Here is a 23,562-nt window from a genome sequence, read left to right as displayed (position 1 = left end):
TGATATATTTTAGATTTTTTTGTGTTACGGAAGATGGGAAGTAGTTGCAACTTGCAAGTTTTAAGATACTTTAAACAGCAACCCTACATTTTAGCAAATTTTTAATAAAACGATAATATTTTTTAAAAAATATATACAGAGTATTGATTGTTGATTGGTACTCCCTCCATCTATATAATATATTAAAAGACGTTGTGAAAAATGTATATGTGCCACATAGTACTCTCCCCTTTACTCCACATCATCCACTCACCAAGTGTTATGCCATGTCATAGACAACCAAAACTAATGCAATGAGATTCGAACACAAGACCTCATGTGTAGAAGATAAGTTTCATTACCATCTTAACCAACCACCAATTGTGGTTTATTTATTCACATAAATAAATTATATATATATATATATATATATATATATATATATATATATATATATATATATATATATATATATATATATATATATATATATATATATATATATATATATATATAATTTGGTGTTTAATAATTTGAAGCACTTAGTTCCACTAGAAAACAAATTATACAAATGGTAAAATGATCTAATTGAAAAATTACTTAGCATGATAAATGACGTAGTGTGTCTTTGTAATTGACGAACCTCGTGGATGTTTTCACTTTATGAAATACATGTATTTTGGTCAAATATTGAGCTCAAGAAAAATCTAAAATCTTAAGTATTAAATGTAGCAACCGGGGCATCGCCCGGGCCACACACTAGTTTAATTTAATAAGTAGTACTACCTCCGTTTCAGAAAGTTCTTTACGCTTTGAAAAATGTGTCCAAAGTATAAAAATTTTGAGCGTAAATTACCACTATTATATACATCAAATGTTACATGTAAGATCTTGTTACATTGGTCTCGTTATTCATTTTGAGAATATTAAATTTTTATAATTTTTTTCCATATAAAATTGGATATATTAACGGTCAAACATTGCACCGGAGTCCGTGCAAATGGTAAGTGTAAAGATCTTTTTGAAACGGAGGAAGTAGTTGATAGTGGGGTATTATTTTAATGTAGTTAGTGGGAGGTGGGTTAAGAGGTGGGGTTGGGGGAGAGTAGGGGTTGAATTTTTAATTATTTTTTGTATGAAGTAAGGGGTAGGTGAATTAATAGGGGTGGAGTGAGAAATAATATAATATTGTTAGAATATTTCCATTTTTAGAAACAGGTCAAGTATTAAGGAACGTCCCGATAAGAAAAACATGTCAAGTATTTCGGAACGGAGGGAGTAAAATTTTACGTTTGATGAAATTAAACTATGTACAATATTTTGTTTTGACTTTCGTTATAAAATTTGATACTAAAACCAATTTTTGTTGATTATATTTGAAATTTATTACTAATCGAAAATGATTTTATTTGAGCACTTGTATTGTGTTTTCTCTTACGAATAGGGGTGTGTAAAAATTGGTCCGGACCGACCAAGACCGGACCGGACCGAAGGCAATCGGTCTGGTCTTCGGGTCGAGAAAATTCAATTTCCGGTCTTCGGTCCGGTCGGTTCCAAAACCCGATTTTTCCTTAATAAAATATATTAGAACCTATTAAAAAAAAATTATTCTCTCCTTTAATATGTTGTAAATATTACTATATTGTTATATATTTTATTTTAGCTTCCAAAAAAAGCCTTAAACAATTAGTTTTTTTTATATACTTCGTATATTTTTTCTTTTTTACCATAATTTTTATAAAAAATAAAAAATATATAGAAATAGGTCTATAATCGGTCCAAACCGGTCGGGTTCGGGTTTTGAACCGATTTTCTCGGTCCGGTTCAGATTTGATCCAAGCATAATCGGTCCGGTCTTCGAATCTTGAATTATCAAATTTCGATCTTCCCAGTCCGGGTTTGGACCAGTGAACACCCCTACTTACGAACACATAGAAAGAAAGTTATTCAAACTCTTGTAAAATACCGTCAAACAGTTTACTAATAGTCGGACCATATGTCTGTGTCAATTTGCATGTGCTAAACTTAGCGGGCCATGCATAATGAAGCACTGGTTTTTTATTACCCGTATTAAGTGATATTGCTTATGACATCTCATAATTAGTGGCGGATTAAAAATTAGGTGAGGTTGCAAATATAAGATCAAATAAGCTCATTAAATAAAATAATACTCCGTACTTAATACTTTGTAGTACAAATTTTTGTGAGACTACTCTCGTTGGGATCAATTTTTCAAGTTCAATTGCTTTTATTTTAAGCTAAGTAACTAATTAAAACAAGATTAGTACAAAGATTTAATATTTGATCGAAAGAACATAGCTAGACAAAATAATTAAGATTTATCACCATTTTTAAGATGTACTCCCTCCATTCCTTTTTGTTGTTCCCATTTCCTTTTTTGGCGTTTCTTTTTGTTGTTCCCCTACTGAATCTTTACTATTTTTGGCCATAGTTTTTTTACCAATTTACCCTAAGATTCCCCACTATTTACCAAAAAATCCTAAGATTCTACATTTTTTCTACCATCTTTTTCCCCACCACCCTTATTTAATTATTTTCCCATTTCCCATAACCCCACCCACTACCCGTCTCTTTCAATTCTCTCTCATTCACTTCACCCCCCTCTCCCACCTCTCTGATTTCTCTCTCTCTCTTCATTTTCTCTCTCCTTCATTTTCTCTCTCCCTCCCTCTATTCATTTCTTGCCCTGTTTCTCTCCTCCTCTACGTTTTTCACTCTCTCTCCTCCAAAACATCTCTCTGTTCTTCATATTTGGATGTGAGGTCGCCGCCACCACCACAACCAAACCTCCGCCGCCGACACCACTCTCCGTTAAAGTCGTAAAATACGGAAATATGGCTTTAGATGGTGAAATTCGACTACAAAAACTCTAGATCTAGAGTTTTCATGGTCGAATTTGACCTCTAAATCCTTAAAATCGTGAGTGATAGTAAGGATCAAGTGGGTATTAATTTTTTTTGTATTTTTTTGTCGAATTTTCTGGGTGGTTTTTGTCGAGTTTTAGGTTGATTTTCGTCGAATTTTTCGGTTGATTTTCGATGATTTTTTGGCAGATTTTTTGGGTTGTATTTGGTCGATTTTTGGGTTAAATTTGGTCGAATTCAATTGGTGGTTGATTTTGGGTTGGAATTGTTCGCATTTCTGTGTTGAATTTGGGTTGAATTTGCTCGATATTTGGTTGAATTTATTCGATTTTCTGGGTTGAAATAGTTCGATTTGGGTTGAATTTGTTGTTCGATTTTCTCAGTTTAATTTGGGTTGAACTTGTTCGTATTTCTGGGTTTAATTTGGGTTGATTTTTGTTGAATTCTGGGTTGATGTTGCTCGATTTTTTATTCGATTTTGGTTGAAATCTGGGTTAATTTGTCGATTTTGTCGATTTCTGGGTTGATAAATCGATTTTCTTGGTTGATTGCTTTCGATGAAGATAGTTTGTCGATTTTGGTTGAATATTCTGGGTACAATTTGTTCGTCGATTTTGGTTGAATATTCTGGATACAATTTGTTCGTCGATTTTGGTTGAATATTCTGGGTATTCTGGCCTTCTGAGTATTCGAAATTCTGGGTTTAATTTCTTACAAATTCTGGGTTTAATTTCCATTTATCTTATTTCTTTAATATTTTCTCTCTCTTCACTTTATTTTAAATATATAATTTCTTACACCCAATCATTATTCTTACACCCAATCATTACTCATATCCCAATACAACTCAAGATTCCATATTTCTTAAAAACCCCCCAACATTCCTTAGGGGAACAACAAAAAGGAATGGAGGGAGTAAGTCATATGATTGTTTGGCATTAAAAAAAAAAAAAAAAAAAAAACTAAAATGAGGGAAGAGGGTAAAAATCAAAAGGAAAAACAAGCAAAATTTAAGCTTATCGTAGGACTCAAAATCAGGTCTCTCAAAAAACAGCACTACAAGAATTTGTATTTTTAATGACAACCTAATAACGACGGGTCAAAAATTCCGTCGCAAAAGCTTTAATTTCTCGGTCTCTTCCGTTCTCCAACGGATGGTCGCATTTGCTGGTTCATGTTGTCAACGTTACTGTTGATAACAAGCAGGTAAGTTCTAACGGGGTTTGTGTCGCAGGTTTTAGTTCATATAAGGTGGGATGTTGGTGGCTTGCTCTCCTCCGTAGTTGTTGTATAACCGAAGCTTGTAATTTAGTTTGCGGCATGTTGTACTGCTTTCTAGTTTAGGTTGTAATCGTTATTTCATTTAAGAATCCTTTGTCAAAAAAAAATAAATAAAAAATAAACTTATTGTAAGGAGTACTCTTTCTACAATATTGACGCAGACTTTTCAACTTCATCAACCTAGAATATGAATCCTTGACCATCTTACATCATTATCAATTCATCACCCAGTTTCTTAGAAGGCATACATTGACGTTGAAACGTAACATTTGGTGTCAAAAGTGGCAACTTGCAAATACAATACTCCCCATATCTATCTTTGCAGTACTCTTTCCTAAATTTCTTTATCATTGTACTACCAAAACTAAATCTTTAAATTCTCTCACTAATTAATTATTAACTATTACACTAATTAGAGTTGGGTATAAGCCGGGCCAAACACCACATGAGCCTGTGGTAAGCATGGCACTACACGTCGACTTTTCCTTTGTCTGTTTCAGCATGACACATTAAGGTACGAGGCACACGGACGGAATTGGCTTGTGTGACTACACGTGCCTAATTATATGACATAGACCGATGATTTTGTTTTCTATACCTTCCAAGTTAAAATTCAATTCTCTTTCTCACCCTACCATTTATGATTTGTTATATTCTTGTCGGTATTTTCGTTCACAGACCCAAAAAGCTAACCTGTATTTTATACAGATTATACTACCCAAAACCTCCCACTACTAATAATTATCCCACTTTACAAATTTAAATTAATTGCCCATTTCTACATTTGAAATTTGGCACAATAATCTTGTTAATTTCCTCATTTCACTAATCCCCCCTAAACAAAGATTGTACTACCACTAATCTTCATTTGTCCTTTCTTTGTTTGTAGTACAAAAACTCACGTGATCGACTTTTATTATAAAACCAACCAAAATGAGTGGGATTTCTCTGTCTAAAACTCCCCTCCAATGGCTAACAAAAGCACCAACTTTCTCTCTCTACTTATCTTCATCACCCTCCTCGTAATCATAATCCCCTGCATCAAAGCCCAAAATAGCCACGGTGATCCCGAAGCATCAACACCATCGGATGCTGATGATCACCCAAACCTCAGAGAAAAATCATTAATCCTTGTGAAAATATGGTGCCTTATAATAATATTTGTAGGGACATTCATAGGGGGTATTTCCCCATATTTCTTGAAATGGAACGACGCGTTTTTGGTCCTTGGAACTCAATTTGCTGGTGGGGTATTCTTAGGCACAGCGCTAATGCATTTTTTGAGTGATGCAAATGAAACGTTTGAAGATTTGACAAAGAAAGAATATCCATTTGCGTTTATGTTGGCTTGTTCTGGGTATTTGGTTACCATGTTGGCTGATTGTGTAATTATGTATGTTTTTAGTAAGGGGACTAACAATACTCCAGGCTCTCTCTCCAATAATCGGATTGAAGGTAAGGTTGCGTACATTTACAATTTTACATACACACACGACTAGACCTGGTTATCGGGCGGGGCGGGTCAGGGTCGGTGCGGGTCAAAAGAGGGTCGGGTATTGAAAGGGTCATTTTTAGCGGGTCGATAATGGGCGGGTCAAAAGCGGGTCGCGGGTCATTAGTGGGCGGGTCAATAAACGAGCAATGAAAAATGAAAAACAAAAGAGCCATGTGCAAGTACAAGTAAATACGAAGCTATACACTTTTTGTATCATTACTATTTTAATTTTCAAAATAATTGTAGTATAATTTTGACCCTATAATGACCTTGTCCAATAAAGGCCTGTCCAATAGGAGCCATGCCCAATAAAAGCTCTATTAACTTGACCCTAACCCTATGTCCATTGGACTACCCTGTCCAATAACCAGGTCTACACACGACTATAATAATATAATATACGTCTCCTTTGACATATATATACATATATATATATATACAGGGTCGTTGAATTTTGTTATTAATTGGTTAGGAGTAAAGGCGTGTTAATTATATGAACAATAACGCGTATTTTGGGTTGTTAGTTTTTTTTTTTTTTTGGTTCTACTACGAGGAGTTCCCACCGCCTTCAGCGAGTGGACTAGTCTCCCGCGGGAGTTTGCATGGGTACCTTGATGGGCAGTATCCCTCCCAGTTGAGATTTTTCCATTCCCAAGGCTCGAACCAGAGACCTTGGTTAAGGAGCAAGAGGCCCTTAACCACTCATGCCAACCTCAATTGGTGTATTTTGGGTTGTTAGTTGATGATATTGTTATTCAAGGAATAGATCGAGTTGTTTGATCATGCTTTGAATTGTGAAATATTAAGAAATTCCAGCATTGAAAAAGGAAAAAGTTTAACAACTTAATCACATGTTTAACCTAATTGCATAAATAGTTGGTAAGTGGTTGATTAAGCAATGTATGCAATATGTATGTATGTATGAGAAACTGATTTTGACACACCCTTTGTTGATTTTGGCACACAACTAATGGGGTTCGTTTTTTCGCATATCTGACACATATCAACTAAAAGATAAATAGCTAAAAGACAAAAAAGGAAGTACCATTCATGTAAAAAAAAGTACCATTCTGTAAAAAAAAAAAGTACCATTTGTGTTTAGAAAAGTACCATTTAATTACTTTTTTGTCCTTTTTCCTATTTTGTCTTATGTTCTGATATGTATTTCCTCATACACATCTGATATGTATTTGTACTTCTTCCAACTAATGAACTAAATGAGTAGAGCACACAAAAAGCCGACTTCCTGTGTGGTTGACACTTGACAGGTTTGGTCATAAAAAATATGGAGTACTTGGTAAAGTTGAAGCTTTAATGTAATGTTTTGATGTTTTATTTATATATTTATTATTTATAACAGAGGGCATTCCAAATGAGAAAAACAGGAACCAGCAGTCAAAGTCAGGACTTGATTCTCAGGTAAACACAAAGTGATGGTTCCAAAATAAAGTTAATTTTGCAAAGAAGAAGATTATTAATTTGATTGCGAAAACAGGGTGATGATATTCATAGCACAAACCAGTTTGTAAATGCAAGGCTAACAACAGTAAGCTCAGTAGGAGACACAATCCTCCTAATAACAGCATTATGCTTCCACTCAGTGTTTGAAGGCATAGCAATTGGAGTATCTGAAACCAAACAAGATGCCTGGAAAGCACTTTGGACAATCTCTCTACACAAAATATTTGCTGCCATTGCCATGGCGATAGCCCTCCTTCGCATGATCCCTGACAGGCCATTACTCTCCTGTGCATCATACGCGTTTGCTTTCGCCATATCAACCCCTATTGGAGTTGCTATAGGGATCATTATTGATCAGACAACCCAGGGCTCGGTGGCTGATTGGATCTTTGCTATTTCCATGGGGATCGCTTGTGGGGTGTTTGTGTATGTTTCAATTAACCATTTGTTGGCTAAGGGCTATACTCCTCTTAACAAACTTGGGGTTAACACTCCCTTTTATAGGTTTTTGGCTGTGGTTTTGGGAGTTGGGGTCATTGCTGTCGTCATGATATGGGATACTTGATACACCTACTCCACTCCGAAATTTTCACCTCCTATCAACTGCGAAATGCTCGGGAGTGACTCAAACAAAGACCAAACAGCTATGTTGCTCAGACTCTTATTGGGGTGTCGTGTCTGACAAGGGATCGGAGGATCCGACATTCTAGATGTAATAAATTTCAAACAAAGCCACTATATATTTGGGTGTCATGTCGTGTCGAAGTGTCGGAGGATCCGACACCGACACCCTCTGTCAACCAAAGTGTCGAAGTAACATAGGACCAAAGGGTAAACCCACTATACCTAAATGTCTCCCGGAGTTTTATTTATAACAAACCCCTGTACTCTATATACCTTAATCTGATAATTAATCTCATGTACATCACCGTGCTAAACTTTACTTGGCTATTACTCATAGAAAAAAACGTGTTTGCGGTAACGGTCGCGTTGTTACGGAAACCGCTTGTAACGGAAGAATAGATCGGATCGCGGTTGACGCGGTGTGAATTTTTTGAAAAAAACCACATTAACATGTCTAAGCCTTATTATTACACTTGTAGTCTAAAAAGTATTATATCAACACATTATAACCAAATATATCCTAATATGAGTGAGTATTATATTCTGTGAACAAATAAGCACTCAGAATATTATGCTTCATAAACTACATAACTAATTACAGAAATATTTTTTGTCAATATATGTAAAAGAACGGTGTAACGGAGAAAAAAACGCCTAACGCGGCAAGTCACCGTTACGTAACGGACGACGCGGGGAGAAAAAAGACGTGATTTTTTTCAAACCGTAACGTAACGGGTTTTCGCCGAACGGAAAATCCAAAATAGGTTACAGAACGGCCTTTACGTAACGGAACGGCCAAGTTTTAATTCCATGCTATTACTACACTTGAGAATATTACCGAGTACCTAAATAGAAGTTGGTTCTGCTGTTAAGGTTTAGAATTACAAGTACAATCAACATTAACACATTGTGCGAATAACTCTTTTCAGAAAATAGAATGTCTGAATATGAACGAAAGCATCTATAAAAGGAAGTTTTTATTCAGGATACTCCAAAAATATAGCTTAAATCAACAGAGTTAAAAGTTTTGTTATAAAATGTATGTTTCTTGAGCCTCAGTCCAACTAACCTTGAGGCTGATTACTCGTTGGTTTTGTTGCAAACATAAACAATGCTAGTATAAATCACCTGAATCTGCTACTGAGGCAAGTAAATAAGTCTGTCTTGTCTAGATAAGCAATATCCATAGAAATCTACGCCTCCGGAAGAAGAAGCTTGTCGAAACACAGTGCTACAATTACTGGACCGGCCATATCTCCTGCAGCACAACCTGTGAAATTTCATGAAAAGTAAGGATGACCGCAGATTGTTATGGAAAACCTATATACAGAAGAAAGTTGATAAAAGTACTTAAAAATTGAACAAAAAAATTAAATTCCAGTGAGGGGTTTGTTGGTAGAATTGAGTTCTTACCAAGCCATTGACCAAGAGAAGGACGAATGTCACGTGCCAATGATGCACCAAGGCCTGCCCCAATAGCAGCAAAGATTAATGACGAAGTGCATTTTAGAGTGACAGCATATATCTTCCTACCAAGAAGTTGAAGTTCCTCTGTTTTATTCACTTCTTCTATATCGTCCTTAGAGTACCAAAATAGACGTAACAGGGTTTTACAGATGTTTAATCCAACTTGAAAAATCCACGATGCTGCCACTCCTAGACAATGAGCTGCTCCAATAGGAACACAAATCCACCCCCAAACAAGGAAAAAAAAAGAGGTCAAGTCAGAATTCAATCTCTCAAAGGTAAATTAAAGGATTTTTTGCCAAAAAGGACCTTTTATAAGCGTTTTTTTGCGAGAAATGACCTTTTATGTCAAAATTGGTGAAATGGGACCTAAAATTAAATAATTTTTGTTGACTGGGACCTTTGCCCGGATTCTTGGAGTTGACCAAGTTTCCGGCATTGACTTTGACACGTGGCAACCGGAAAATGCCACGTGTCCTTATACTCATTTTTTTAAAAAAAAAAATATTTGTTCCCCAAATTTTCCCTTTTTTTTTTGTGTACTCTTCCTGCAATATTACCTTCTCTTACCTTCCCCAAAATTTCCCTGCAATATTACCTTCTCTTAACATACACAAGTAATACATCCCCAGAATTTCTCACAATTCTCACATCATTGTTTTGCTCCATTAATGAATTGATTAATTAATTTACTCCTTTTTCTTGGAACTAAGCTTAATTTCCAACATTTGATTACACCCTCTAACTATGTTGTCGAAAATGGCCAATTTCAACCCAAAGCATACAACAACGGAAGAATGTGTGTACTTCCTCTGCTTCATTTTTCTTCACTTCCTCTGCTTCAACATCTTCTCAGCCCTCTCTTTCTCTCTCCCCATTTTTCCATTTTTGAACTAACAAGCCCAACTATTTTAGTCTAGAAATAAAACGGGTTTCCATTTTTAGTCTTAAAACGGTATGAGGCTGAAAGAGGGTAGTGTTGATGGATTGGAGGAAGAGGGCGGTGACTGGAGTTAGGGTTTCGAGGCGGTAAGGATGGTGGAAAAGTTTCAGATCTGAAAATTCCGGCTAAAATTGACCACCATATATAGGGTCGAAACTCAACCACTAGAGAAAGGAGGCAAAGGAGGAGAGAGAAAATTCGGTGTTGAAAAGAGAAGCATGAGGGCTCGTCGGTGGTGAATGGTGATGGTGGACGGGAAATATGAGGGGGTTGTGGGAAATCAACCATTTTTAAAGCGCTGATGTCAAAAAAAAAAGGGGGAATTTTGGGGAAAAAATAACTTTTTTTTTTAAATGAGTATATTGACACGTGGCCTTTTCCGGTTGCCACATGTCAAAGTCAATACCGGAAACTTGGGTCAACTCCAAGAATCCGGGCAAAGGTCCCAGTCAACAAAAATTATTTAATTTTAGGTCCCATTTCACCAATTTTGACATAAAAGGTCCTTTCTCGCAAAAAAACGCTTATAAAAGGTCCTTTTTGACAAAAAATCCTAAATTAAAAGGGAATATGTTTTTCTTTTTTTTTTGGATGGAAGATTCACCTCTCACAGTTGTTGTTGTAACAGCGCATATGTAAGTAGTTGTCGGTAGCCCTCGCTGTGCCTTACGCGTGGCAGATTTAGAAGCATCTACAGATTGTAAAGCCATGTCAATAAGTGTTCTTCATATTTTTTTTATTTAGGGTTTAGGGTAATTCATATTTTTTATTCTCAAAAGATCAACTAACCATACAACATACCTTTGATAAGCTTCCATGCCATTCGTTGGGAGAAAGAAGAGACGGCTAGTCTTTCCAATATCCTTCTAGTAGTAATGACAGTACTCTGAGATTTAAGGCAAAACAGATGGTCTCAGTGCTAAACGAAGAAGAACTGACAGCGGGAACACACACACAAATATACACTAACAACATCACACAATCCTAAGTTACACTATCATAATGTGACAACACGGGGATAAGGGTGACAAAAACTCATCTTCTCGTATTTGCATGAATGGTACTACATATTTGACCGTGCATAGAAAAAAAAATCTAACGTGCATACAAGATACAATAAAACAACAACCAGTTGACAATTACAATAAAACCATAAACTACATCTTATCAATAAATAAACAGCTGTGAATGCAGAAACAGGTTTGATTACACCAATGGGTATCAAATACAGGGAGAGATATGAATAAACAAACCCTTCACGTAAAGAAGCTATACTAGTTAATTAGCTTAAGACGAACTTGAACTGTAAAAAACCAATGTAAAATCTTAACACACTATCAAAGTATCAAATCATGACTGGAATTCTCTCCTGATATAGGGAGTATAAGAAATTATAAACTGCAAAACTCAATGCAAGGCCTGAACATGTTTTTTAAGGTCAAAATTTAAATAATGGCACTCTGGCTATATCGGGCTAAAATAGAATTCAATTGCAAATCTAATAGTTGGAACCTAATATATGTCATACAGACATAATCAAAAGAGGCCCTCAAAATAACATCAGTGCATACATTTCAGGTACCATCACAATTCAGGAGAACAAGGGAGAAAGTTTCCAAATCTCACATAAAATAACTCTTTAATCAACATCCAGTGGCTGAAAGTTAAATTTGATGGAAAAATAAGGCAAATACTACAAACCTCGGACAAAGTTTGCCTTACTGCCTTGTGGAAGGGAGTAATCAAGTCTAAAGGTCTGTCTTCTGAATTATCAGCAAGGAAATCTTCATCATCGTCCTCCAATGCCGCTCGAGGCTCCAAAAGTGGTAAATAATACATCGAAAATGATCTCAAGGCTGTGATCGCAAATGTCTTTGGGTGAAAGGCTGAGAAAAGTGATTTTAGCTCAGTATTATATACTTTTCCAGCGTAGCTAAAGGATTCAGGCTCAAAATCATATTTGGGAATGTTGTATATGTGTTCCTCATGACCCTCAGTGATGTGATCCTCATCCCATGTTGGACCAGCATCACAATAAGCAACTCTGTCATCACTGCAGATCATCATATATAATTCATTATGTGAACAAAGGACCTATAAATAACACATCCAATCGCAATCTATCAAAAATAAACAGCCAAGCATAAGTAATAAAACCCGAACCATATATTTATTTAAAGATAACCGCTTTAATTCAACCTGCAGTGAACAGTTTAACATTTCCAACAATAAAAATGAAACAAAAGACGAAGACGAAGACGGAAACATATTTTTGTTTTGCTAGAAAGTTCACAACTTGTTTCATGCTACCATTATGAAACACACATCTTAGAAAAGCATTAAAAGTCTCTGGACTTGGATACAAGAAGTCCTTTATACGGCTATTAGTGTGCCTAACAGAGAAGAAGCACCAAACTCTTGACAGCTACGCGGTTTAAAGTTACTTTCTTTCCAAAGAAAAAATCATCCACTACACTACAGCAGCATTCAAGCAAACACTTCAGCCCCAAAACAAAAAAACCAGTAGACAGTAAACATGAGAAAGGAACGATACATAACCACTATTGAATCCTCTACCAGAATACTGAGGTTCTTTTGCATTTACGCTAAAAGTCACATGCCTAAAAGCATTGAATGGTACAAAATGCAGCTTGAAGCTGAAAACTAGAACACTAGAGCACAGGTCAATAAGAGAATAAACACCCATGATGTTGAATAGTTCATGTATAACCTCGACCTACCTAGTTTGCACTTGACATATCTCAAAAATAGGAATATACTCTAACTGTCTAACAGTTCGTCTTATTTTGGGGTAAAATCAATCGACGTAATGAGAAAGATAACAACTTTCTAGCTCATATCAGCACAACACAGTGATATACACCAAAATATCTCCATATTCAAACCAATCCATATTCTTTAACTGTATAGAACTCGAATTTACTCGAAGACAAACAACGCTAACCAAAGTCTACAGTCAAATAAGCACGGAAACTTAAAAGAAACACTGAAACAGGAACATTTGATCAACTCCATTCACACTACTCACAAAACCCAATTTACTCTGGTTACTCTAAATTGAATTGCCAATATTCCTACCTCATTATATCAACTACTACTTTTGTGTAAGACCGTCTTACCGGAAAGACCACTTTAATTGGTTAATTAATTGGTTTCATTGCTTAACTAATTTGTTCCATTGCTTAACTAACTAGCTAGTTCTAGTACTTAACTAATTAGTTCCATTACTTAACTAATTAGTTCCATTACTTAACTAATTGATTTCAGTATTTAACTAATTAGTTCAAGTGTTTAACTTATACGACACCAATGTGGTCTTCTCTATAAGACCGCCTCACATAAAATGATAAAAGTTTGTATTATATCAATCAATATGCAAATTAAAATAAAAATCAAGACATATCAACATCAATTAACCAAAAACCCAATATACAACATCAATTAACCAAAAAAGCCATCATATGATCTTAATTTTTAAATTTTAAAAAAATACAATTGGAAAAAATTACCTTCCAAGGAAAGCCCTAAACCCAAAAGGGTAAGAAGCAAAAACAGAAGCGGCAGCGCCTGAGACTGCAACTCTAGCTGAAAAAGTCCCAACCGAATGCAAAGTATGTGTTGAATAAAAGTTGGGATTTTTCCTTATTAGATCTAATACAACAGCAATTCCTGACATTTTTCAATGCTTTTTATTGACCGCTCGTCGTTATTTGATCTCAAAATCCCAAAAATTAAGAAAACCCAATTCAATTACTCCGTAAATCTTTCTCTCTGAAATTAAATTATTAAATCCCACAAAAAGGGATGAACAAGAATTATTGAAGACTGAAACTTTACCCCTTTGGGCGCTTATTTTTGTGGATTTTTTGCAAGAATAATAAATCAATGAAGAAGAAAAGAGGAGGTAGTGACTAGTGAGTCATGGTGAAGACTGAAGAGCAGTGAGTTTGGGGAGGAGAGAGAAAAAGGTTCGTTGGATTATGTTTCAAGTTTTGGGTTTGAGGGTTTTAACCAGAAAGATTAGCTTGAGATTTAAAGTGATTAATCCCAATCAATCTAGGACAGCTTTAGAAAGTTGAAACGGTTGTCGGTTTCTTGTTCCTCTTAAGTTTCCTCTATAGTGTACTCACTCCGTAGGAATTATTAAAGTGATTACGGAGTACTTATTACATCATGGATTAAACTAAACCATCAATAACATCGTTATGGGTCTTTTACTTCTTAATCAAAATTTCATAATAGATAGAATAATTATAATTGATGTGACTTCTTTTTTTTGGTGTAGAGAGAGCCACAAAAGGCAAGGCGACAAATGCTGTAGACAAAGCTCGATCCTAGATCTTGGCCTCTTGGGTATCACCGATTTTACCAACTAAACTAGTTGGCATCCACATTCATGTGAAAATAATGCAAATTTAGAGAATGAGTTCCGATCAAGTTAGTTTGGATGATCAGAATTTAGTATATTTATGGATTTGAATGACTTATTTATAAGGATGTATTCAATTATTGACGTATGCAATGTTTATAATATATGGAGTACTTCGTATGCAAGTATTCAGTTTCTAATAAATAAAACTCAAAACAATTTTGTAAGGTGTAAGTGTCACTAAAATTTTTGAAAGAAATAATGCTCTTGGTCCAAATATGCATTCAATGCTAAGTCTAATAAATGCGATTCGATATTAATTAATTATGCAAGTTAATAATTCAGTGAGATCAAGTGAGTTGTATGCCTAGCTAGAGGCCGCTTCAGTTCGAGTGGAATTAATAATATTAATCCACAGCTTACTCTTGACTGAACCCGTAGGGTCACACAATAGTACGTGAACGGATCAAGTATTTAAGTGAATTAAATACTCTATATATGAACATTCGGAAACGACGGATCTCGGTTCGAGTGGGAGCTGAAAAGGAAAAATAAAGCATACTCCGGAAATAATGATATTGCCGGAAACGGAAATATGGATCGTGACGGAAATATAAATATTATCCAAGTCGTAGATGTTGCCGGAAACGGAAACATGGTACGTATCGGAAAATATTATCGGAAATATTGTCGGAAACGGAAATATTACCGGAATCGGAAATATTGTCGGAATCGGAAATAAATTCCAGAATCAGAAATATTAAATATTGTTCGAATCGGAAATGGATCCCGGAATCGGAAAACGAATCGGAAGCGCGACGTACGAAATGATCGATGAACGAGCTTGATAGACGCAAGGCCCAGCACGAAGCCAAGCCCAGCGCCCAGCAAGCCTGCACGCGCGCCGAGCAACTGGGTCGAGCAGCAAGTCAGCGCCATGGGGCCAGCGAGCAGCAAGCCAGCGCCCATGGGCCAGTGAGCAGCAAGCCAGCCTCGTGGGCTTGCGAGCAGCAAGCTGCGGGCTGCACGGCAGCGTGTGCTCAAGGGCCACGCGTTGCCTTGTTCGGCTAGGTTACTTCCTGGAGAAGTAAAATCTCGTTTTCCTAATTCTACTCAAATTAGATAATTTGTTAAATCTGAAATACGTAAGTGTTTGATTAAACATTAAATTCTAATGATATAATTTAACTAGAATCCTAATGGATTTAGTTATTGGAATCCTAGTAGAATTCTAATTCCGTTATTTCCACCCTATAAGTGTGTGGCTCATAATCACAATTTATAACACAATTCAATAAGTATTCACATAGATTAAGTTCAAGAAAGAATTTAATAATTTGCCTAAATTAATAATTAAGCTTTCCGAATAAACATAAAACCTTAGATAATATTCTAGTTAATTGAATCTAAGGCGGATCCGAACGTGCTGTAAACTATCTACGGAGGGGTGACATTTGGAGTCCTAAACTTGTTCTTGTTCGGTTCGGGACAGCTAGGCGGGAAGGCACGCATCACATATTATGTATCCTAATTATGTCAATTGACTATGTGACAATTAATTTGGATTAATTCCTGGCTTTATGGTTTTTCCGCATGAAATATATTGTTAATATTTGTCATAACCTAACAATTTTATCAATTAAAAATGTGTTACTATTTGATATGTCTCGACCTAATTAGACACTCTGAAGCAGAGGCAAAGCGCCATTGGGGTGTAATACCCCGAATTTTTAAAACTCGATTAATTATGCTTAATTATTTTTATTTAGCTTAAAATCGTTTTAAATCCTAAATTAGAACTTTAATTTAATAACGAAGTTTTATTTCGCTTGAATTTTTAACATTGCTACACGATTTATTTTTCAGTTTATAATTTAATTTTCATATTTACGAGCTTAACGAACTTTTTAAATTTTAATTATTTTCCGGATTTCTAAATTTATTTTATTCGGAAACTAAAGTAATTATTTAACGTTCTTATTTTTAATCGGAAACTAAATTTATTTTTCGTTAACGATATTTATTATTATTTTTAATTTTATAAAGAATTAATTTAGCTAAACATTTCTATTTTTAGTAGTTTCCTAAAATAGCAACAAAATTTCTGAATTTTAGTCCAATAATGTGAAATTACGAAAATGCCCTTGGAGGAGCAAAATTCCATTTATCTTCTTCCTCCTACTTTCCACGTATGTTTCATTCCCTCTTTTATTTGAAATCAGTCCAAATTCTTGCCTTGGAGACCAAGGATTTCTCCTTCTTCATCACTCTACCTCCTTACAAAAATCAGAATTTCCAATTCAATTTCAATAACTCAACCAAAACACAAAAACCAATCTCACTCTCCTTGTTCTTCTATGACTCGAATCACCACCGCCAACATCCACCGTCCGACCACCACCTCAACCATCGACAACCACTGTCTACCACCTCTGACAACCACCTCAACCACCCTAACCGCCGTTGCCCCCCAGCACCACCGTACCCCACCGTACTCCCTCTCCTTTCCTACGCAACTCCCCTGCCCTCCCCTGTTTCACTCGGTCTCTTCCCCTATCGCAGCCACCACCATCCCACCACCACAACGCAATCACCTCACCACCCCTCAAATTAAACCTCCGCCCAAAAATAACCCGGCGAGCCGCCCTGCCTCAGCCCAGAACCGCCTCTCAAACTCCCCTGTTTTCCCCTCCTTGGTTCGACCATCCTTTTCCCCTTCCCTCGTGTTCTGACGCCGTGAACCACCACCACCGTCGCCTCCAGGCGCGGTTCGCGGTGATGCGCCGCCCAGCCCAGCCACCTTATTCCTCCCCTATCTCTCTCCTCCCCTTCGTGCCTCCCCTGTTCACGCACCCGTTCCCCTTTCTCCTCGCGCCGCCGCAAACAACCACCACCACCTTCGCCTCTGGCGCGGGTTTGCGTGGTTGCGCCGCCCAGATCAGCCGCCCTCCCTCCTCTCCTCTCCTCCTCTTCTTGCGCTTCTGTCTCGAGCACCCCCTCCCCTGTTTGACGCCTTTCTTTCCAGAAAACCAAACCAAGTTTCCTTTTGAAACTTTGGTTTTCCTTAAACCTATAATAGAGTTGGGCCATTTCAATTTGGGCTTTTGGATAAGTTGAAAACTAAAGAGTCAATTTCAGAATTGTCTAATTATTAATTTTTATGTGGTAAAATTTTTATGATATAAATATTTATTAATTGTTACTATTTTTCAGATTTAATTATCGAATATCGATTCTACTAATTACTACCTTATTTAACAAAGTGAAATTTAAATATTATTTTCATGAAAATCGATTTATGGAATATATATAAGTATTTCGATTGAAATTTCGTTTAATAATATTTTCGTTAAATTATGAAATTATATCTTTAATTAAAATTCGTTATTTATAAATTATTGATTTTTGATTATTTACTAATAAAATGTTTATTATTTTTCAGGTTTTATTATCGATTTTACGAAAATAAGTTACTAGTTTTATTTATCAAAAACGGAATTTAATTAATATTTGCATGTAACCTGATTTATGGAATTTATGTATTTTGATCGAAGATTCGATTAATAATAATATTTCGTTAAATTCCGAAATTATGTTTTATTAAAATTCGTTATTTATAAATTCATTACTTATAAAATTTACGATTTTATAAAATATTAATTTTAGATTATTTATCGTTTAATACTAATTCAATAAATTTAATATTCTGAAAGAAATCGGACTTGGAGCTCAGGAAGAACGATCCATCAGACGGGAAATATAAAACTACGGTTGAGGTAACGGCTATTGCTAGTACCCGCAATCCCCTTATAAATGTATTATGAAATTATGACGTTATGATTGGATTTATGATTAAATGTTTTGACATGTTTTATGGATTGTGGGAATGAATTATGATTTGTTTGAATTATTCTTTATAATATGATTTGATTGAGTTTTCTCATAAAATGATGTTTATATGATGCGTTGAATGAAATGATGTTTTATGGATCCCAGGATCTAAATGATGTTTTATGATATAAAATGAGTTATGTTATTTCAACTGAAATACAAGCTAAGGCTTGGTAAAAATACATAAAACATGATAAATGAAAGTGAAAGACCTGGTTTGTCTGGCGTTATATAAACTACCATCTTCCTATCTACCGGTCATGCATGCACCACGGACACCTGTCCACCCATGGATCACGAGCCCAGGCTCCCATGGTTTATGAGCCCAGGCTCAGGGCCCAGGCCCCATATTACGATGAGCCCAGGCTCTTATGGGCCCAGGCCCAGTGGAGAATTCCTTCACGGTTCGTACTTGCCGACAACTAGCATGTTAATTAAAAGTTTATGAATGATGTTTTCATTAAAAGATTATGAATGAATTGAATATGATGTTTTATTAAATGTTTTACTTATTCTATTCTCCCTGTGTTATTAAATAAAATGAGTTGAAATGAATTTACGTTGCTAGGGTAGTCGTTACTGAGTCTTCGGTTCACCGTTTTGTTTTCCATTTTAGGTACTGCGGGGATCGATGGAAACGAGTAGAGGCGAGGAATTTCACTTTAATAAAATTCACCTAGTTTATGCTTAAAGTTATAATAGTTTAATTAAAGACTTTTAGTAAGTTATGTACTTTTATTTTGAGAATATAGAGGATTATTATATTAAATTGGAGTTTTTTTTTTTATGGCTTATGTATGATGTTGCCTTGTAATTTCCAAGACGGAATTACGGCAGGTAATGTCCCGACCAAATTAGGTTAATTCCGCTGCTTATTATGTTTTAATAAGTGATTTAGAGGTCGGGGCGTTACATGGGGCCTAAGTAGGCCATGGCCCCCCTCAAGTTTCTGCTTTACCAATAAAAAGTAAGCCAATGTAGTACTCTATTGCTGACATAACAAGAGTTTTTAGTGTAAAAATAATGTATGGCCCCTGCTAAAAGATAAAGCATAATTAAAATGCTAAATAAATAATACTACTGTAGTACTAAAAGGTGGGCCTCCCTAAAAAAAACAAGCTAAAAAGTGGACTATGTTATTATTCCATATACTTTGCATTATAACATACGTAATTTTTACCCCCTATGAGTTTGGTTTTTAAATTCTTACTGGTTTTCTTTAGCATTATTTTGTACTCCCTCCATTTCTTTTTTATGTATCCATTTGGAATCTGGAGTGGTTTTTAAGAAAATTGGAATTTTGGTTTGTATGGGTATAAGTGTAATGATTGGGTGTAAGAGAAATGATTGGGTGTAAGAGATTATAATAAATAAAGGAGTGAGAAAATAATAAAGAAATAAGGTAAGAGAGAGAAGTGATCATGATGGGTGATAAAGGAGGTGAGAGAGTGGGTATGTGGGGAAGGGAAAAGAATTAAATATTATGGGTGGAGAAAATTAGGTGGGAATATGGATAGAATCTTTAGGTATTTTGGTAATTAGATAGAAATGTAAGGATATTTTAGGATAAAATGTATGTTCAAAAATAGAATAGATTCTAAATGGATACAACAATATGAAACGCTTAAAATGGAAACGGATACAACAATAAGAAACGGAGGGAGTATTAACTAAGGTCAATTTACGAAGCTTATTTATCCCTAACAAATGTCTATGTTTTTATAATCTTATGTTATGTTTGATTTTTTAACAATTAAGGAGTAAATATTAGGATGATCAATCAGAATTAATACGTACTACAATATGTAAAATTGGCCCCCCTTCATTACTGAGTCTAGCTTCGCCCCTGCTCTAAAGTATATACAAGTATTTCCTATGACAAACAAAAATATGATATTGTCGAATATGGTAGGTTAAGGTAATCAAACACCTTACTTTTTTTTTCGGAGGGGTCCACCTCACATATATTATAAAAAATTAAAACTAATACGGAGTATCATAATGTTACAAGAATCTATGTAATCTAATTTTGGTTAGATTTTGGTCCTAATTTAGTTTAAGTAGGGATGTCAGTGGGGCGGGTTTCGTGGGAGACCCGCCCTGCATCCGCCCCAAGTAGGCGGGGATGGAGGTAGGTTTGGCGGGTGATGGGGCGGGGATGGGTATAGAAATTGTACCCGCCATGGGTGATGGGGCGGGTGTGGATTTTGTGTTGAACCCGCCCCATCCCCGCCCGCCCCGCCCCATCCCCACTCGCCCCGCTTCATACCCGCCATGGGCGATGGGGTGAGTTTGTATTTATGTGCATGTTTAGGTGATAATATGAATTTAGGTGAGAATTTTAAGTTTTTTGTTTAGATTTTTTTTGTTATGACGGGTATTTTTTCGATTATATGTGTCTCTTTAGTCGTAAGGTTTTTTTTTCTAAAGTTAACTTTCATTACTTCGTACATATGGAAAATGTTTGCTTAATAAGAAAAATTAGGCGGATATTGGCGTGGGTATGGGGCGGGGATAAGACGGGGATGGATACCCAGTTGGGTGGTGGGGCGGGGATGGATTTTAGTTTATACCCGTTGGGGCGGGGATGGGGATGAATTTTGTACCCGCCATGGGTGATGGGGCGGGGATGGGGATGAAAATTTTAGGTGGGGATGGGGATGGAGGGACATACATCCGCATCCGCCCCGCCCCATTGACATCCCTAAGTTTAAGTATAATGAAAAGAGTTTGACTACTCCCTCCATACTTTAATACTTAACCTTGTGAATTAGACCCTATTTTATTTCTAGTATATGAAAATACTTCGTAAATGTTACTCCCTCCATTCCCTTTTGTTCTTCCCCTAAAGAATGTTGGGTGTGGTTTAAGAAAACTGAATCTTGGTTTGTATTGGGATGTGAGTAATGATTGGGTGTAAGAGTAATGATTGGGTGTAAGAGATTATATATTTAAAATTAAGTGGAGAGAGAAAAAATATTTTAAAAAATAAGATAAATGGGAGATATTTTATTATTAATACAAAAAACATCAGATTAACCAGAAAATCAACAAAAGTTCAAACCAGAAAAATCAACAAACAAAATCATCAAAAATTCGAAAAAAAAAAATCAAGAAATTTACAAAAAATTAACCAAAAAAACCCCAGAAAATGACAAATCAACCAAAAAACCCAGAAAATCGTCAAACCCAGAAAACAAAAAACTCCAAAAAATCGACATACCCAGAAAATTCAATCCAAAAAACTGACAAAAAAATAGACCAAAAAAATCAGAAAAAATCAACCAAAAAATCGACCAAGATAGAGGCAAAAATTCGACCACATTAACCCAAAAATGCGACAAGAAATTCGACCAAAATCAACCCAAAAATTCACCAATAAATCAACCTAGAAAATCGACAAAAATCATCCCTAAAATTCGACCAAAAAAATCAGAAAAATTAAACCAAAAATCGACCAAGATCAAGGCAAAAATTCGACCAAATCAACCGAAAAATTCGACCAAAATAAACCCAAAAAATCAACCAAAATTCATCCCAAAAATAACCCAGAATTTAAAACATACCGAACACAAAAATTCAACAAAAAATAACCATCCCGAAAATCGACCCAAAAAATCGACCAAAAATAAACCCAAAAAATCGACCAAAAATCGACCAAAAATCGACCAAAAATAAACCCAAAAAATCGACCAAAATAAACCCAAAAAATCGACCAAAAATCCCGAACAAAAACCATCCAAAAATTCAACAAAAAATAACCCAGAAAATCGTCAAAAGTCAATCCAAAAAATTCGAAATAAGAACACAAAAATAAATTCATACCAACATGATCTCAATATAACGATTTTGAAGATTTAGAGGTCAAATTCGACCATGAAAACTCTAGATCTAGGGTTTTCATGGTCGAATTTCACCATCTAAACCCATAATACGTAGTGGTGGGGGCGGTGCCGGAGGCGGAATTGTGGTGGTGGTGGTGGTGGCGGCGATATTGAACGAGGAGAGAGAAAAGTGAGAGAGGAAGGAGGAGAGAGAGAGAGAAAAGTGAGAGGAGGAAGGAGGAAATGCAAGAACAGATGTTCTTGAGAGTAAGAAAATGAAGAGAGAGGGATAGTAAGATAATGAAGAGAGAGAGAGAAATCAGAAATGTGAGGAGGGTAATGAAGAGAGAGAGAGAGAAATCGGTTGAAGTGAAAGTGACGGTTGTGGGGTGGGGTTATGGGGGATGGGAAATTAATTAAATAAGGTGGGTGGGGTAAAAGTGGGTGGGAAAGGGTAGAATCTTAGGGTATTTTTTGTAAATAGTGGGGAATCTTAGGGTAAATTGGTAAAAAAACTATGGCAAAAAATAGTAAAGATTCAGTAGGGGAAGAACAAAAAGAAATGCTAAAAAAGGAAATGGGAAGAACAAAAAGGAATGGAGGGAGTAGTATATAATATATGTTGGCTTCATCCTAATATATATTTTCAAAATATTAATATTTTTATAAGTTTTTATAATAGGTAGTTAAAGAAATTGGTGGTCAAAATTGCACATCGACAAGCGTGTCCGGTCAAAACAGATCGAGTATTAAGGGACAAAGGAAGTATTAACTTAACAGCTATATATGGAGCTGAATGTTGCTACATCATATAAAGTATTCAATATTTTGCTTACTTTATTGTACTACGGAGTACTCCCTCCATTTCTTTTTGATGTATCCATTTGGAATCTGGGGTGGTTTTTAAGAAAATTGGAATCTTGGTTTGTATGGGTATAAGTGTAATGATTGGGTGTAAGAGAAATGATTGAATGTAAGAGATTATAATAAATAAAGGAGTGAGAAAATAATAAAGAATTAAGGTAAGAGATAGGAGTGATAATGATGGGTGATAAAGGAGGTGAGAGAGTGGGTATATGGGGAAGAGAAAAGAATTAAATATTATGGGTGGGGAAAATTATGTGGGAATATGGGTAGAATCTTTAGGTATTTTGGTAATTAGATAGAAATGTAAGAGTATTTTAGGATAAAATGTATGTCCAAAAATAGAATAGATTCTAAATGGATACAACAATATGAAACGCTAAAAATGAAAACGGATACAACAATAAAAAACGGAGGGAGTACTTCTTAAGTCTTAACGATTTAACTCGAAGCGATCT

General features: G+C 35.6%; 2 protein-coding genes across 2 annotated transcripts; one reads left to right on the top strand and one right to left on the bottom strand.

Moving 5' to 3' along the window:
• The first annotated feature begins 5,070 nt into the window (after window positions 1-5,070).
• On the top strand, window positions 5,071-8,024 carry LOC110782725 (zinc transporter 11). Its single transcript, XM_056843384.1, has 3 exons — window positions 5,071-5,600; window positions 7,001-7,059; window positions 7,136-8,024. Exons 1-3 carry the CDS (start codon window positions 5,114-5,116, stop codon window positions 7,664-7,666), a joined length of 1,077 nt encoding a protein of 358 aa, XP_056699362.1. The 5' UTR covers window positions 5,071-5,113; the 3' UTR covers window positions 7,667-8,024.
• A 661-nt stretch (window positions 8,025-8,685) lies between these two features.
• On the bottom strand, window positions 8,686-14,286 carry LOC110782726 (uncharacterized). Its single transcript, XM_021986953.2, has 6 exons — window positions 13,666-14,286; window positions 11,837-12,188; window positions 10,937-11,021; window positions 10,740-10,826; window positions 9,139-9,393; window positions 8,686-8,995 (listed from the first exon to the last, which is right to left on the bottom strand). Exons 1-6 carry the CDS (start codon window positions 13,830-13,832, stop codon window positions 8,919-8,921), a joined length of 1,023 nt encoding a protein of 340 aa, XP_021842645.1. The 5' UTR covers window positions 13,833-14,286; the 3' UTR covers window positions 8,686-8,918.
• Between the last annotated feature and the right edge of the window lie 9,276 nt (window positions 14,287-23,562).

Source organism: Spinacia oleracea, chromosome 4 (assembly GCF_020520425.1).
Source record: "Spinacia oleracea cultivar Varoflay chromosome 4, BTI_SOV_V1, whole genome shotgun sequence".
NCBI classification, from domain to species: domain Eukaryota; kingdom Viridiplantae; phylum Streptophyta; class Magnoliopsida; order Caryophyllales; family Amaranthaceae; genus Spinacia; species Spinacia oleracea.
Note: the sequence above shows the minus strand (reverse complement) of the source record. Positions and strands in the feature narration are given on the sequence as shown.

Bases quoted from the DNA above. Each gene is read 5' to 3' on its own strand.
- LOC110782726 (XM_021986953.2), bottom strand. From the start codon at position 13,832: ATGTCAGGAATTGCTGTTGTATTAGATCTAATAAGGAAAAATCCCAAC. The intron at 12,189-13,665 runs GTAATTTTTTCC...GATGATCTGCAG, and splicing joins TTTAGGGCTTTCCTTGGAAG to TGATGACAGAGTTGCTTATT. The intron at 10,827-10,936 runs GTATGTTGTATG...TACAATCTGTAG, and splicing joins GGCATGGAAGCTTATCAAAG to ATGCTTCTAAATCTGCCACG.
- LOC110782725 (XM_056843384.1), top strand. From the start codon at position 5,114: ATGGCTAACAAAAGCACCAACTTTCTCTCTCTACTTATCTTCATCACC. The intron at 5,601-7,000 runs GTAAGGTTGCGT...TATTTATAACAG, and splicing joins CTCCAATAATCGGATTGAAG to AGGGCATTCCAAATGAGAAA. The intron at 7,060-7,135 runs GTAAACACAAAG...TTGCGAAAACAG, and splicing joins AGTCAGGACTTGATTCTCAG to GGTGATGATATTCATAGCAC.